The sequence below is a fragment of the Neoarius graeffei genome, chromosome 3 (genome assembly GCF_027579695.1).
Source record: "Neoarius graeffei isolate fNeoGra1 chromosome 3, fNeoGra1.pri, whole genome shotgun sequence".
NCBI classification, from domain to species: Eukaryota; Metazoa; Chordata; class Actinopteri; order Siluriformes; family Ariidae; genus Neoarius; species Neoarius graeffei.
Genome location: NC_083571.1, coordinates 40,785,943 through 40,802,220, shown reverse-complemented (window position 1 = coordinate 40,802,220; position 16,278 = coordinate 40,785,943). Strand labels below are relative to the sequence as shown.

Genomic DNA, 16,278 nt, shown 5'->3' with positions numbered 1-16,278 from the left:
ATTCATTACTGATCAGGAGTTTAATGTACTGTGTTTAACAGAAACATGGATTAAACCAAATGCATATGTAGCATTAAATGAAGCTAGTCCTCCTGGACACAATTATATACACCAGCCTCATCTAACTGGCAGAGGAGGAGGCATCATGGTTAATTATTATGATTATCTTGGTCTAACACAAAAACCTGGACATAAATTCAATAAGTTTGAAGTTCTTCATACTGACACATGTAGCCACAAAAAAAAAAAAAAGTCTACCCAGTCAAGTCCGGGACTTATTATTTACAGGCCCCCGGGGCCATATTCTGAATTTGTGTACTTAATCTCAGACCTGGTTATTTCTTTGGTCAAGCCTTAGTTGTTGGAGACTTCAATATTCACTTTGATAACTCAGAAGACCCTCTGAAAACAACATTCGTGTTCATTGTAGATTTAGTAGGAATTAATCAGATCATCACTGGACCTACTTATAAAGGTGGTCACACTCTTGATCTAATACTAACATTTAGATTACATATAGAAAATATAGTCACTCTTCCACCGTCTGAAGCTACCTCAGATCATTATCTCATCTTATTCAAAATACATCTGAGCAATAATAGATGCACCTTGCCATACCACTGTGTCAAATGTACATTCACATCAACTACTTCACAAAGTTTTAGAAATAGTCTCCCAGAGTTATCAGCTTTGATTGAATCACCCTCAGATCTCACAGAACTTGATCAGGCAACTGAATGCTTTGAGTCAACATTCCACTATACTTTAGATAATGTAGTGCCACTTAAAATAAAAATTATTAGTGAGAAAAAACTAGCACACTGATATCGCGATAACACACACACCTTAAAAGAGACCACCAGAAAATTAGAATGTAAATGGTGTCAAACAAAATTGGAAGTATTTCAATGAGCATGGAAGCAGAGCCTCTTCAAGTACAGAAAAGCTCCTAGGTGCTGCAAGATCAACCTCTCTCTCCACCCTAATAGAGGGGAACAAACATAATCCAAGATTCTTATTTAATACTGTCGCAAAATTAACTCAGAAAAAGACCATCATAGACACATGCTATGTAGTAGCAATGACTTCATGATTTTTTTCAATGATAAAATTGAAAATATCAGACAAAAATGTTAAACGATTAATTTAAGGCCAGACAATTTAAGTAACCCTTTAGTTAACAATATAACCATCAGATCAGCAATTAGAATGCTTTAATTCCCTTATTAAATTGAACCAACTTCATTAATTTCCACATCAAAATCTTCATCTTGTGTATGAGATCCCTTACCTACACGGCTCTTCAAATAGATAATACCAGAAACAATTGAACCTCTTTAAAAAATAATAAATTCTTCCCTTAGAATTGGCTATGTACCTAAATCCTTTAAACTAGCAGTTATCAAACCCCTGATTAAAAAAAAAAACCTGACCTCGACCCCTGTCAGCTGTCCAAGTGTAGGCAAATAACAAACCTCCCCTTTATTTGCAAGATCCTAGGAAAAAAACTGCGGCACAGCAGTTATGTTCATATCTACACAGGAATAACATCCACGGATCAGTCAGGATTTATTTAGACCTCATTAACGCACAGAGAAAGCATTAGTTAAAGTAGTCAATGACCTACTATTGGCCTCTGCTCATGGCTGTGTCCTTGCTTGTATTGCTTGACCTTAGTGCAGATTTTGACACCATTGATCATACCATTCTCCTTGATAGACTTGAAAATGTTGTGGAAGTGAATGGAATGGCCCTCTCCTGGCTCAGGTCTTATTTGACCGATCGGTATCAGTTTGTTGATGCAAATGGTGATTTTTCTCTGCATACTAAGGTAAAGTTTGGTGTTCCACAAGGTTCTGTCTTAGGCCCACTGCTTTTATCTTCATTTGTGTTCCCTCTGGGTGATATTATTCGGAAGCATGGTATTAGCTTCCACTGTTATGCTGATGACACAGTTGTATGTTTCTGCAAAGCCAGATGAGAGACACCAGCTTAATAAAATTGAGAAATGTGTAAAGAACATTAGACACTGGATGCTTATTAACTTCCTTCTACTCAACTCTGACAAGACAGAAGTACTTGTACTAGGACTACATGCAGCTAAAAATGGGTTTTCTGATGACACAGTAACTCTGGATGGCCTTTTTGTTTCTTCACGTGCAGCAGTGAAAGACCTTGGGGTGATCATTGATGCCAGTCTTTCATTTGAAACTCATATCTTTAACATTACCTGGATAGCTTTCTTTCATATCAAAAATATTGCCATGATAAGACATACATCACTACAGAATGCAGAAAAACTAGTTCATGCTTTTGTTACCTCAAGGTTGGATTATTGTAATGCCTTACTGTCTGGATGTTCCAATAAGTGCATAAACAAGCTCTAGTTAGTTCAAAATGCAGCAGCAAGAGACCGGAGTAGAACTAGAAGATATGACCATATCACCCCGATCTTATCCACATTACACTGGCTCCCAATCAAATTTCACACTGATTATAAAATACTACTATTGACCTATAAAGCACTGAATGGACTTGTGCCACAATCCCTGAGTGAAATTCTGGCCCTTTATGAAATGCCACGCCAACTGAGAGCAAAAAGTGCAGACTACTTGTTGGTCCCTCGTATAGTGAAGGCTACAACTGGGGGCAAAGCCTTTTCTTACAAAGCCCCAGAGTTATGGAATAGACCAAGTAGTGTTCGGGACTCAGACACAGTCTCAGTGTTTAAGTCTCGGCTGAAAACATATCCTTTTATTCAAGCCTTGTGTAAATAGTTTTTTATTACGTAAAGGAGTAGATCTGGAGTGTCCTCAGGCATAGAGTGTTTTGGTGAACTGGAATGTATGGATGCTGCCCCCCACCACTCTCAGACGCTCACTCGGCTTTGTTGACTGTGGAGTGGCTGGCTGCTTTATGTCCCAGGGTTCTGTCATGTCTGTGTTAACTTCAGGCTCTCCCATGTAGTTATGCTGTCATAGTTAGTCTTGCCAGAGTCCCTACTTGCACTCAGCACAAAATGTATACCTGTTTTTAACCATTAGGTGACACCGGACATGTATATCTGGATGTGGGCTTTGGATGTGATCTATTTTATTAGACCTAATGCTTAGCTGGACTAGCAGCATTTTTGTTATGTACTGATAATGTAGCAGAGGCTAAACACCATAAAATATGCTAGATCTATGCCTTGGCTTGTTTATTACTATTAGAAGGCCACGTTTTAGCTTACCTTTGTCATAAGAAGGTATTTTTCCTTTAACTGGAATTTCCCACAACATTCTGGCACAAAACCTGCCTTGGAATATAGGTAGGCATCTGTATTTCTGTCTGGCCTTAGCATCTCCGGTGTATTCAGAAGTCCCAAATACTAAATTGCTCAGGATGTTGTAATGTCCCAAATTCAGTATCTGGTTTGCTGTACACTTTTCAAGTGGAATCAGTACATTTGTGGGTAAATTAAGAAGACGGTGACTGTCACTTTATTTTTCTATACTCAAACACAGTGAAATTCCTCCTCTGCATTTAATCCATCTGAATCTGTGAATGCGCGGGCACGTACGCACAGACAGAGGGGGAGAGAAGTGAGTGTGCATTGGGCAGAAGAAATAAATACATTTGTGGCTAAATTATATGGATCTATGATGTCTACGTTTCAGCTTTTGGATGTAACACGGCCTGTTGGTATAAAATAAGCAGGCTTGTAGTACTCGAGTCCAGGACTCGGACTCGAATCCGACTCGTGCCTTAATTTTAACGACTCATGACTTGACTTGGACTTACACATTGATGATTCGGATTTGTGCATTAACTGCATTCAGACCCGTAAATTGGAAACGAGGACTTGGATTTTTTTTCTTCATTTATTAGAACATGCCATAACACTTTGGCATAAAATATTTATATCTACCTTAATTTTTGTACTAATTTCATGCAAGAGTTTCACACCTGTGTGTCTCGGCATGAGCATCAGATAGACTCTCAGGCACACTCCGGACAGCATGCATCAAGCAGACACTCTCGCGTGCACTGTAAACGACTTGCTCCTGCACAGGATTAAGGGGCAATCAACACGCCTATATAAAAACTGTGAAAAGGCACTTACTTTGCGAAGTATTGAGTTGCGTTGCTGACATTACCTAGCCTTATTTCCTTGTTTGGTTTCCTGATCCCTGAATTCCTGTTTCTCGTCTTTGATTCTGCCTAGTCTATGATAGCCTGTGTGTGCCTCGCTCGACCTTTTGCCTGTTTCATTGTTTTACGATTTTGCCTGCCATTCTGGATTGTTTACCTATCTTCACTTGTATTAATAAAACACAGCTTCTACACTTACATCCGTCTCCCAACCATCTCTGATAGAATACTTTGCACTCCTTGACAAAGAGAATGCACATTCATCTGTTCATACGTCAGGTTCAGGAACTAACTAACGTTAATAGCGCTAAAACAGCCACCGTTAAATGGTGCGGTTGAAGTCGTCTTCTCGGACTCGACTCTGATCAATAGTGGACTCGACTCAATTTTTCTAATGACTTGGACTTGACTTGGATTTGAACATTGGGGACTCGAGACTGGACTCGGACTGAAGGTTTAGCGACTCGACTACAACACTGAAAATAAATTTTTAATTGCTTCAGAGATTGTACTGACTGCAGTCGTCTCGGTTTTCATTATGAACTGTCGCGGCTGTTTCTTTGTTTGCCCGGCAAGATGGCGGATACTGTGTGAAAAACAAAAACCTGTGATGTCAGTGAAAGTCCTCTACAGACCCCACTGCACTGACATCACACTTACGTGAGCAACCGTTGCTATCCTTGTCCTGGGGGACAAGTGAACTTTGTTTACATACAAAAGACAAGTGATACTGAAGATGTCAGACATCTGTAGTTAAAAAAAAAAAAAAACCTACAGATAAACAAGCTTTACTACTGGATTACTTGGATAATCTCAGTCAGAAAGAAGCAAAGGATAGATATATGTGGAAATTAGAGTTTATTATTGGTTATAATCCATACAAAATTCCTTGAAATGATTGGCGTGATGTAGATTTGTGGCCTAGTGTGACTTACATAGATGTTGGAATGTACCTACTCACTGTTTTTTCAATGTAAAAAATAAATAAAGCCCCCCAATGCTGTGTGTGGGGGTGTGGATATCTATATATCTCTCTATCTATCATATATATATATATATATATATATATATATATATATATATATATATATATATAAATAAATAAATCACACACACACACACACATTTCTTTGACTGTTGTATATAAAAATATTTGGGACCCACAAAAAATGCCAGGGACCCCCATTTGGGTCCCAGAACCCAGAACGAAAGATCTGAGCACCATCCATGACAAATAAACTGGCTTGACCTACTACTAGCCTCTGACCAGGGCTCTGTCTGCCCTGCTTCTACTGCTTGACCTTTGGGCAGCCTTTGACAGCACTAATCATACTATTCACCTTGATAGACAAGAACCAACTAGAATGTTATGGGAGTCAAGGGAACGACCTTCAGTAGGCTCAAGGTTTATTTAACCGATCGTTATCAATTTGTTGATGTACATGGTGATTTTTCTATGCATATGAAAATATGGCATTCCTCAAGGTTGTGTCTTTGGCCCACTGCTTTATTCTTTATATATGTTATCTCTAATTAATATTATTCTTAAGCATGGTATTGGCTTCCACTGTTATGCTGTTGACACATAGTTGTATGTTTCAGCAAAGGCAGATAAGAAACACCAGCTTAATAAAATTGAGGAATGTGTAAAGGACATTAGACACTGGATATTTATTAACTTCTTTCTATTTAATTTTGACAAGACAGAAGCACTTGGACTCGGACCACATGCAGCTAGAAGTAAGCTTTCTGATTACATCATAACTCTGGATGGCCTTTCTGATTCATCAGGAGCACAGCAGTAAAAGACCTTGGTGTGATTATTGACTCCAGTCTTTCATTTGAAGCTCATATAGACATAAAGAGGATAGACTTCTTTCATCTGAGAAATATTGCTCAGATAAGCAATATATCATCAATACACAATACAAAAAAAAAAAACTAGTTCATGCTTTTATCATCTCTAGGTTGGATTACTGTAATGCCTTACTGTCTTCGATGTTCTAGTAGATGCATAAGCAAGCTCCAGTTAGTCCAGAATGCAGCAGCAAGAGTCTATACTAGAACCAGAATATATGACCATATCACCCCTATCTTCGCAAAATGTATATTGCTCTTAACCATTAGCTGACATTGGGGCCTACCTAACAACCTGTTTTCTCTCTCTCTCTCTCTCTCTACATACACCCCCTCTCTCCCTCAAGTTACAGGTCGATCCTGAGACACCATTGATGCTGACCTCTTAAGGTTTCTTCATGTCATCTGAGGGAGAGTTTCCTTTTCCACCATCACCACAGGCTTGCTGATCAGGTATAAATAAATTAATTTTGGATAAAATTAGCTCATATGCTTCAAGTATTTATTTTCCTGTAAAGCTGTTTTGCGACAATGTCTGCTGTGTGTGTGTGTATATATATATATATATATATATATATATATACACACACACACACACACACACACACACACACACAGCAGACACACACAATATACAGTATACAGTGTGTGTGTGTATATATATGTATATACTTTTGGGTTATTTCATAGCTTTGATGTATATACAGTACGAGCCAAAAGTCTGGACTACTCATTCATAGGTTTTTCTGTATTTTGACCATTTTCTACATTGTACAACAATACTGAAGACATCAAAACTATGAAATAACATGAGCATCAAACAGTTAATAATAAAAATACAGTACATAACCATATTTGACAACTGTTGCAGTCTATCAAGACTCGATCTAAGTAAAGGGACATGACAGCCCATCATCATTTTTAGACATGAAGTGTCTTAATTAATAAAAATAAAGAAAAACCATTGAATTAGGTGGTGTGCCTAAACTTTTGACTGGTACTGTACATTTGCCTGTTTTTACACTACGGATTGTTAAAAAGAGACTAAAGAGCAAGACTAAAGCTACGGTGATTGATAAAATTATTCCTTTCATGTTTAAAAATGTGACCAAAATGAAAAAGATGTGGTTATCATGCATTAAAAACATTTTATATGTTAAATAATTGATACCACATTCCAAAGATTTCTCAAAAATGACTTCAGCAGAGGCATATTGCTAAGTAAAAAAAAAAATTTATTTACTCTGTTCAATCACTCACACCCCTAGTCGACACACTCCACCTTCAATTGCCAGTGACTGTCCTGCCACAGCCCCAGGAGGCAGTCTGGATATATGAGCCTGGAGAGAGAGAGAGAGAGAGAGAGAGAGAGAGATATTCACTGACGTTAGTTTACACTTCCACTAATATTCAATTCAAATTTAAAACAAAAAAATTGAAGAGTTTTTTTTGTGCTCAGCATAGAAAACAGAAGCATCCAAGTTTGCTTTTGACATACAAGTACTATTTGAGTATACTGCAGTAGTAAGTCTACATACAGAGATTGATCACACCACCTTGGACACTTCTTTCATTCAAGGAGAATTTTAAACACTGTCTAGACATATGGCATCACACTGGAGCCCGACATTAGTGGAAAGCCCTCCCAAAAAAGTAAAGGCTGTTGTGGGGATAAGGAGTGAGGGTGATTCCATATGAATGCCTATGGTTTTGGAATGAGATGTTCAACAAGCACACAGGGAGACCACGGTCAGGTATCCACATACTTCTGGCAAATATAGTACATGTATAAATGTCAAGTTCTCATGTTGGACAAGAAAGCATCATACAGTACGCAGTTCGTCTTCCAATTAATCCCAAATGTATTCAGTGGTGTTGAGGTCAGGGGGCTGTGCAAGTCACTCAGGTTTTTCTCCACCAACTTTGGCCAATCGTGTCTTTATGCACCTTGCTATGTGCACACGGGGCATTGTCATGCTGAAACAGGGTTGGGGCTAGGCCCCTTAGTTCCAGTAACTGGGTATAAGATAAAATAGCCTTTTATTATCCCACAAGGGGAAATTTACATTGTTACATCAGCAAAAAAAAGCAGCAAAATATAGAAAGATAAAAAAGGTAAGTCAGTGAAGGAGTAGTGCAAAAAGTACCAAGTATACAAAAAGGGTAAAAATAAAAAGAAATAAACTACAAATTTAAAGATAAAAATTAACAAATTTGCATAAATTAATAGGTTTGCAGATATACAGTTAACATAAGTGTATTACACAGGTGGTATTGCACATTTAAGTATTGCACAGGTAGTATTACCAGTATTACACAACTAAGTAGATGTATTGCACAGGAGCCATTTTAACAGTGTGTAGCTAGCAGTTTGTTGTAAAGTACTGATGCTGATAGTCAGCGAACACAGTATACATTCAGAGGGGTCTCTATGGATGTAGAAGTGATCTGGACAGTATTGTTCATTATTGTGAGGAGTGTCTGGTGCTGTGCTTGGTGAGGTGCCGGTTGTACAGTCTCACAGCAGTAGGGAGGAAGGAGCTGCTATATCTCTCCTTAACACACCGCAGATGGAGGAGCCGGTCATGGAAGGAGCTTCCCAGTGCTGCTACTGTCTCCTGCAGTGTATGGGTGGTGTTCGCCATCAAGGATGACAACTTGGCCAACATCCTCCTCTCCCCCACTACATCCACTGAGTCTAGTGCACAGCCCAGGACAGATCCTGCCTTACTAATCAGCTTAATTTTTTTCCTCTCTGCTGTTGTGATACTGCTTCCCCAACAGACAACTCCACAGAATATGGCTAATGCCACCACAGAATCATAAAAAAAAAAGTTTAGAAGTGGACCCTGAACTCCAAAGGCCCTCAGCCTCCTCAGCAGGTGGAGTCCGCTCTGGCCTTTCTTGTACAGGGCATGTGTGTGATCAGTCCAGTATTCTTAATGCTGCAGCATAAAAAGACATGAAGTAATTGTGCACTTCCAGCTTTGTGGCAACAGATTGCGGAAGGCCCACAAATGGAGGTGTTAGACAGGTGTCCACATACCATATGGTGTATCTGAGGATTTACATTTTGTTCTTTGTTACTGGACGTTGAATTTAATTAAATCTAAACTGTATATGGTGATCTTAACTAGCTAACTACATATAGATACTTTGTTAGACTAGTTAATCACATTTTCAGGCAACCAAACCATTGGACTGGGCAGGCACACATTCATTTTTAATGCATTCACGAGGTGATTTGCATAGACCTATAACTATCTTTAAGAATGTCTTTAAAAATGTCTTTAAGATTATAACCAAGCTCGATATGTTGACAAGACTTACTATTACAAGTTTATGCAAAATTTCATGTTCATATTAATGGTACCAGTAATTTGTTGGGCTCTCTTCTATGATACTCTAGCCCCTTTTACACAGCCTGTTTAAGATGGAAACGTTGTGCCTTTTTCCTGCCTCACTGTTCTGTGTCAAAGGTCCAAATCCAGAAGGGGGGTGGGGGCATTTTGTTCCACCTCTGAGCTGGAATGACTGATGGTAACAGAGCCAGAATCAATATCTATGCAAAAGGGACAGCTGGCATTGCAGAATAGGGGTGTTGGGTCAAAATTTATTATATGTAGATTATGATCAGAATATGAATCAGAATCAGAAGGTTAAATCAGGATATATGTAGGTATATGTAAGTTTAGTGAAATAGTAATTCTTAGCTTATTCTGTGTTAAAATTTAGTTTGAAATGACCTTAGGTCCGGCTGGACATTGTTTGGGAACATTTTGTTTATGAATGTGTATTTTGAACAGAGAAGTGTCTGAAGGTCTGTTTTAGTGTCAGATCGACTCATACCACACTCAGAAATAGTAGAATTAAAGTTCATGATTATGCTTATTCATTCAGTTGAATCTTAGGTCATGGCTTCATAAAGGCTATGAAATATACTGAAATATATTGAAATATACTATGGTAATGATTAATGTTAGTTTTATAGATCCCGTAATTAATGAATGCATTCCGTGATTAATGTTAGTTTCATAGTTCTAGATTAGTTTCATAATTATAATTAAGATCTTATGATTCTAAGGATTTTTAGTTTAAGAGCATTAACCTAATTTAGTTATAAGTTTAATCCTGTTAGTGGTTTAATTGTTCTCTCTCTTTCAGACATATTCTCATTGTTCTTAAGTTCTTAAGTTGTTCTTAATGTCTTTATGTTTATTCTCTTATAACGTTCCTTATTTTAGCATTATTAAGAGCATACTGTTATTTGTTATTTTACTTACGTTGATGGAATCAAGATAATCAAGATGTAATTTACTGACTGACCACACATTCATGTATTAAGAATTATTCATGTTAATTATTAAGAATTATTCAGATGATCTTTTCTGTGCAAACTTTGTGTGCCTTTGACCTTCTACAGTATCTATGTTTAACATTCCACACTATTCCAAGAATCAGACATAATATTAATTATAAGGCAAAACTCTGATATCTATCTGTACCTTACTGTCAGCAAAAATATGTTATTATATTGTGATTGATTCAAGATCATTACACACTTCTACATAGACACACACCCATTACACACACACACACGAAGACAAAACATAAACACAGCAACACTATAAGACATTCCCACAAATGTTTTCATTCTGACGAAGCGAGCGAATAAACTGGCATGTGAACAACCCACACGTGTTCTCCTGTCCGTTTCTGAGCGACTCGTCCACTTCGGGCCCGAAGGGAAGGCATTCACGAAGGAATCCAGGGGTCTCTTTCTGGGTGAACCCAACAATTTGGTGTCAGAAGTGGGATACTGCCAACCAGGTGAGTAAATTTAATTTATAATTTGTGGTTATTGATTGGTTGACCGCCTGGTTGGTAGTAATTTCAAAAAAAAAAGAGAGACCCATAATTCAGGTAATCCTCGTGTGAGGCACGGGACGTAAGGAACCTCGTAGACTTTTTTTAGAGATTAGATTAGACCTTTTAGACTCTTGTCTACGGGACGAGACGGGGCTAGTAGAGCCACGGGATTGGGCTGGTAAACCTCGTAATTTGTTTACGGGACGGTAAGCCTCGTGAAGACACTTCAAGGGGGAGAACTGTCACGAGAAGAGCGCGCTTTTAATCTTTGATTCCTTCGTGCAGCCATGGGGGGTAGTTGTGGTAGTAAAGAGGTACTCAGACCCGATTCTGAAGACACTCCACGGGATTGGATGAATCGATGTGATTTGGGATTCTATACTGCTCCTTGGCTGGACCTTTTAGCCGATTGGTCCATGAAACAATTTCAGTCTCGGTTAATTTATCCTCGTGCAGGGACTTTTAGACCAGAGTATCTCGTTTCGGCACACAAACAGATATATGAAGGATTTGGCAACCCAGAATGGGATTATGATTACATGACCAAGGGTTATTTAGAGTGGATTAGAATGAAGCCAATTTGGGATCATTTTCATAAAATTAAAGAGACGAAAGAACAAAAGAATTCAATACCACATCCCAAGCGCAATGCAGAGGTGAAACCTGCTTTATTTAGATCCCTAGCCTCTGCTCCTCCGCTGACCGAGGAAGCAAGAAACATTCCTGTAGATACACCGGCGAACGCTTCATGTCCCGCTGATAACGTTCCTAGCGCATCTCATAACACAGGCGCTAGAAGAAAAACTGTAATGAGCAGAAGAAACGAGACGAACGGCTCTAATACGGATTCTGACGATGAAATTAACACAGCTTGTGTGTGGGCGCGAAGGGGAAGAGGGTTTAAGATCAATCCGCCTTCGGCATCAGAATTGAAAGATATGATCAAGTTATTGCCTTCGGTAAACAACCCAATCAATTTCGTAGACATGCTCATAAGAATGAGCAGGCATAAACAAATGGTTGGTGCAGATTATCGTTTTATCATGCATGCTGTTCTCAGTGATAAATATGATGAACATGCATTACTAGCCGCGGTGCCTTGCTTGAAGCCGGAGAATGACGAGTATGCCGTGACGGAGGTGAAGGAGGAGGAAAATGGTCAAACCACGACTAAGCATGTAATGAAGTTTTACTGGAAAGATATTGATAGAGCTATGGCAGAATTAAAGGAACAACTGACGCGTTATCTGCTCTCACGAAGACAGGCTAGCCGTGATCTTTCACAGGTTACTAATTGTAAACAGGAGAAGGCTGAACTCACTTCCAAGTTTTTGACACGCTTTATCGAGACGTGGACTTGTTTGGGAAATATGCCACTGAACCAGCAGCAAAGCAATCCTCTCTTTATCTCGACATTTCTGAATAATTGTCGTCCTGATGTACAGAAGGTGTTGAAACATCATTTGAGTGACCGGAGTAATATAATAGTGAGAGCTCTAGGAGAGAAGATTAGAATTTTGGAGGGAGATGATCTTTTGGATACTAAGCAGGTGGCCTGTCTTTCCGTTGCTAGTGGTTACTCACAACAGAATTGGGGTGATCCACAAGGCAGGGCGGGGAATAAGGGATTCCCTGGTGATAGATTGTGCTACTATTGTGGTAAAGAAGGGCATTGGAAGCGCGAGTGTAGAAAGAAACGGATAGATGAGGATAGGGCACGGCAAAGAGCTGCTTCTGCTTCTTCTTCTAATCTTCAGCGTGGTGTGTCTCTTCCCTCTCCTCCCCCTCCTCCTCTTGCTTTGCCTACGGCAAGCGTAGGCCCATATCGAGCATAGAGCTGCCTACAGAGCTGTGACCCCATGATGTTACATTGTTCTTTCGACTCTTATCTAGCTAGTGATTTGCCTGTTGTAGAATTGGTTGTGGATGGAAAGGTGCTCCCTTTCTTAATTGACACTGGTGCTACAATGTCCTCAGTGGGAAAGTCATACGAGGGTCCGATGTCTAACAAAACCGTTCGCTCTGTGGGAATTGATGGGGTCCCTTTTTCTTCCCCTTGTACTCCTCCATTACTGGTAACCTGTCCCGCTGACCCAGCACTTCGTAAACATCACTCTTTTGTGTTGATGTCACAGTGTCCTTTTAACTTAATGGGACGGGATCTAATGAGCCTGTTACATTTATCCATTTCGTTTCAGGGATCCAAGATGACTATTTGCACTCCTGACTCGCTGCCTCCTGCTTTATCTTATCTTTCTTCACATGTGACTGTACCAAATATCTCTGCTGTTTGCATGACTTCTGTAAACCCTGTTATTCCCTCTGCTGACCCTTCTACGGTTCTGGCTGAAATTCCCTCCTCTCTTTGGGCTGAACAGAAGGATGAGGTAGGCCTAGTTCATTGTGTTCCTTATGAAGCTAAGCTGAAACATCTGCTCCCTGTTTATGTTAACCAGTATCCTCTCTCTGAGGATAAAGTCAAAGGGATTGATGTCATCTTACAGTCTCTTCTTGAACAAGGCGTGGTGAGAGAGTGTACCAGCCCGTACAATACACCTGTCAACCCCGTGCCCAAGCCGGACGGTACCTGGCGTTTTACGCAGGACTTGCGTAAGATTAATGAACTGATTGTACCTGTGGCACCCATTGTACCTGACGTTTCCTCTGTAATATCACAAGTTCCTGCTGATCATTGCTGTTTCTCCGTCATTGATCTCTGCTCTGCTTTTTTCAGCGTTCCGGTTGGAGAAAACACACAGCCTTTGTTTGCGTTCACGCACAGACGGAAGCAGTATACTTGGACATGCCTACCACAAGGTTTTATTGATTCTCCAGCTGTGTTTTCAGCTGTAATTCGTAACGCACTTTGTGACCTCTCCCTCCCCCAGGGCTCTGTGATCCTGACCTACGCCGATGATCTTCTGATATCCGCTGAGTCCCCAGAAATCTGCCAAGCCGCATCATTGCGCCTGCTCCAACATCTGGCGAAAAAGGGTTTCAAGGTTTCCAGAACCAAGCTCCAGTTCTGCAAGGACACTGTTAAGTATCTGGGCTTTGAACTTTCACAAGGTTGTCGTAAGCTGTCAGCTGATCGGGTGCAGGCGATTCTAGACACGAAACGCCCTGCCACTAAGCATGCCCTCATGTCTTTTCTGGGTCTTATCAATTACTGCAGACAATGGATCCCTGACTGCTCCTCATATGACAAGATTCTCCGTGCTGCAATCTCTCATCAAGACCCACAGCGACATCCTTTGACCTGGACCGACACTATGATTAACGCTTATCACTCCCTCAAAAGCGCTCTCTGCTCCGCCCCAGCTCTGGGTTTACCTGACTACTCCAAGCCCTTTCATCTCTACGCCTGTGAACAACAAGGTACAGCGTCTGGTGTTTTGGCTCAGGAGCATGGAGGGGGGATTCGTCCGTGTGCGTTCTTATCTAAAACAGACACTGTTGCTCAAGGCTTGCCTGCGTGTCTAAGGGCTGTCGCCGCCTGTGCTATGATGGTTTCAGATGCAGAGAAATTGGTTTTGTCTCACCCACTGATCTTGCACTCGTCACATCAAGTTAAACAGGTATTGCAAAATTTACAGACTCAACATATGACTGCGCAGCGACGCTCTGGATATGAAACCATTCTCTTTTCTACTGATAATCTCGAAATTCGAGCCGCATCCTCTAATACTGTAGGTCACGCTCTCGCACGCCTTCTTAACTCTCAGGACGACACCTTAGAGGACACTGATCATGATTGTCTATCTGAAATCTTGCATACTACCAGTATCAGGCCTGATCTTTCCTCCAGCCCTCTGGAGACGGGGGAAGTAATCTTTGTTGATGGCTCTTGTTCTAAACCTTCAGATAATGTTTTCCTCTGTGGCTATTCTGTGTGTTCCCTGCCTGACATTGTACACGAGGCCTATGCTCTCCCGTTCTCTTCCGCTCAGGCAGCCGAATTGTATGCACTAATGCGTGCCTGTATTTTGTTTCAGGGCAAGGACGTCACAATCTACACAGACTCTCGTTATGCCTTTGGGGTGGCTCATGATTTTGGGAAGATTTGGCAGTCACGGGGCTTCCACGCCGCAGATGGGAAGCCCATTTCACACTCAACTCTAGTACAAAACTTTATTGATTCTTGTCATCTCCCTAGGTCACTCGCTATAGTCAAGACTAAAGCGCATGCCTCGGGAAACACCCCTGAACGCATGGGTAACTCTCTTGCTGATCGTATGGCAAAATTTGCTGCTGCTTCTGGTGTCATGTCTCCTGGTATAGACTCTTCATCATGTAATACATCTTGTCTTGCTAGTAGTCTGATCCCAGATTTAGACATTATCTCTTTACAGGCTTCAGCTTCTCCAAATGATTCTGCCTTTTGGCAGCTACAAGATGCTTATGTCGCCTCTGATGGCCTGTGGTACAGCCAAGATGGCCGTCTTTGCCTTCCATCACATTGCCTTCCCTTCCTTGTGCGTGAATTTCATGGCGTAACACACCGTGCACGAAGGGGGGTAAAGGGGGACATGAACAAACTTTTCTGTATAGCTAATCTAAACAGTTTGGTGGATTCAATTCTCGAGAGATGCCTCATCTGCGCACAGAACAATCACTCCAAAGCAGTCGCGAAACACGAGTGTTTACCCATACCGACATCTCCATTCTTAGAATGGCAAATCGACTTCACACACATGCCTCCCTGTGGGCCGTTTAAATATCTCCTGGTGATTGTGGACAAATTTTCTAAATGGGTAGAAGCCTTTCTGTGTTCTAGAGAGAATGCAAAGGTAGTGACTCGTACGTTGGCAAAAGAAATAATACCTCGTTATGGGGTTCCAGATGCCATAGACTCAGACAAAGGTACCCCTTTCGCCTCAAAGGTCACACAAGATCTGTGTAAGTATCTTTCACTGAACTGGCGCTTTCACATTCCATACCATCCTCAATCTTCTGGTATCGTAGAGTGTACTAATCGACCATTGAAAGACAAACTAACTAAGGCTATGCAGACCACAGGTTCCAGAAATTGGGTAGACCTATTGCCAGCCACACTGGCTGAAATTCGCATGACATCGAAGCCTAGTCTCGGCGGCTATTCCCCCTACGAGATCATTTTTGGGCGACCGTTCCCTGTCCCCTGGAGAAAAGGGACTCCGGCTCTGGGTACCTCTGAGTTGAAGACACATATGGATGAGTATTCTGCAGCCCTTATCGATAAATTGCATGAAATTTGTACTAAGGTCAATAGTACAATATCACTTCCACCATCGGCAAACACACACCCCTTCCAAGTGGGAGATAAGGTGCTGGTGCAATTTTTTAAACGATTTGGACAATTGGGAAAACCTCGATATAGTGAGCCTGCAGAAATAGTCGCCATTACTCGTACTGCTGTCTTAACTGACCTTTTTCCAC

The 16,278-nt window shown here is 40.7% G+C and overlaps 1 protein-coding gene across 8 annotated transcripts in view; it reads right to left on the bottom strand.

The window, feature by feature from the left end:
- Window positions 1–16,278, bottom strand: part of tasp1 (taspase, threonine aspartase, 1) — a 179,698-nt gene that overhangs the window by 20,368 nt on the left and 143,052 nt on the right. For 6 of the 8 annotated variants that reach the window (XM_060916843.1, XM_060916841.1, XM_060916842.1 and 3 more), the window contains exon 14: window positions 7,235–7,331. In XM_060916843.1, the coding sequence (XP_060772826.1) occupies window positions 7,248–7,331 (84 nt within the window). In that variant the 3' untranslated portion in view covers window positions 7,235–7,247. Of the gene's footprint in view, window positions 1–1,160; window positions 1,966–7,205; window positions 7,332–16,278 lie in introns of those variants that run through there. The other 2 variants (XM_060916847.1, XM_060916844.1) reach the window with 2 other exon arrangements.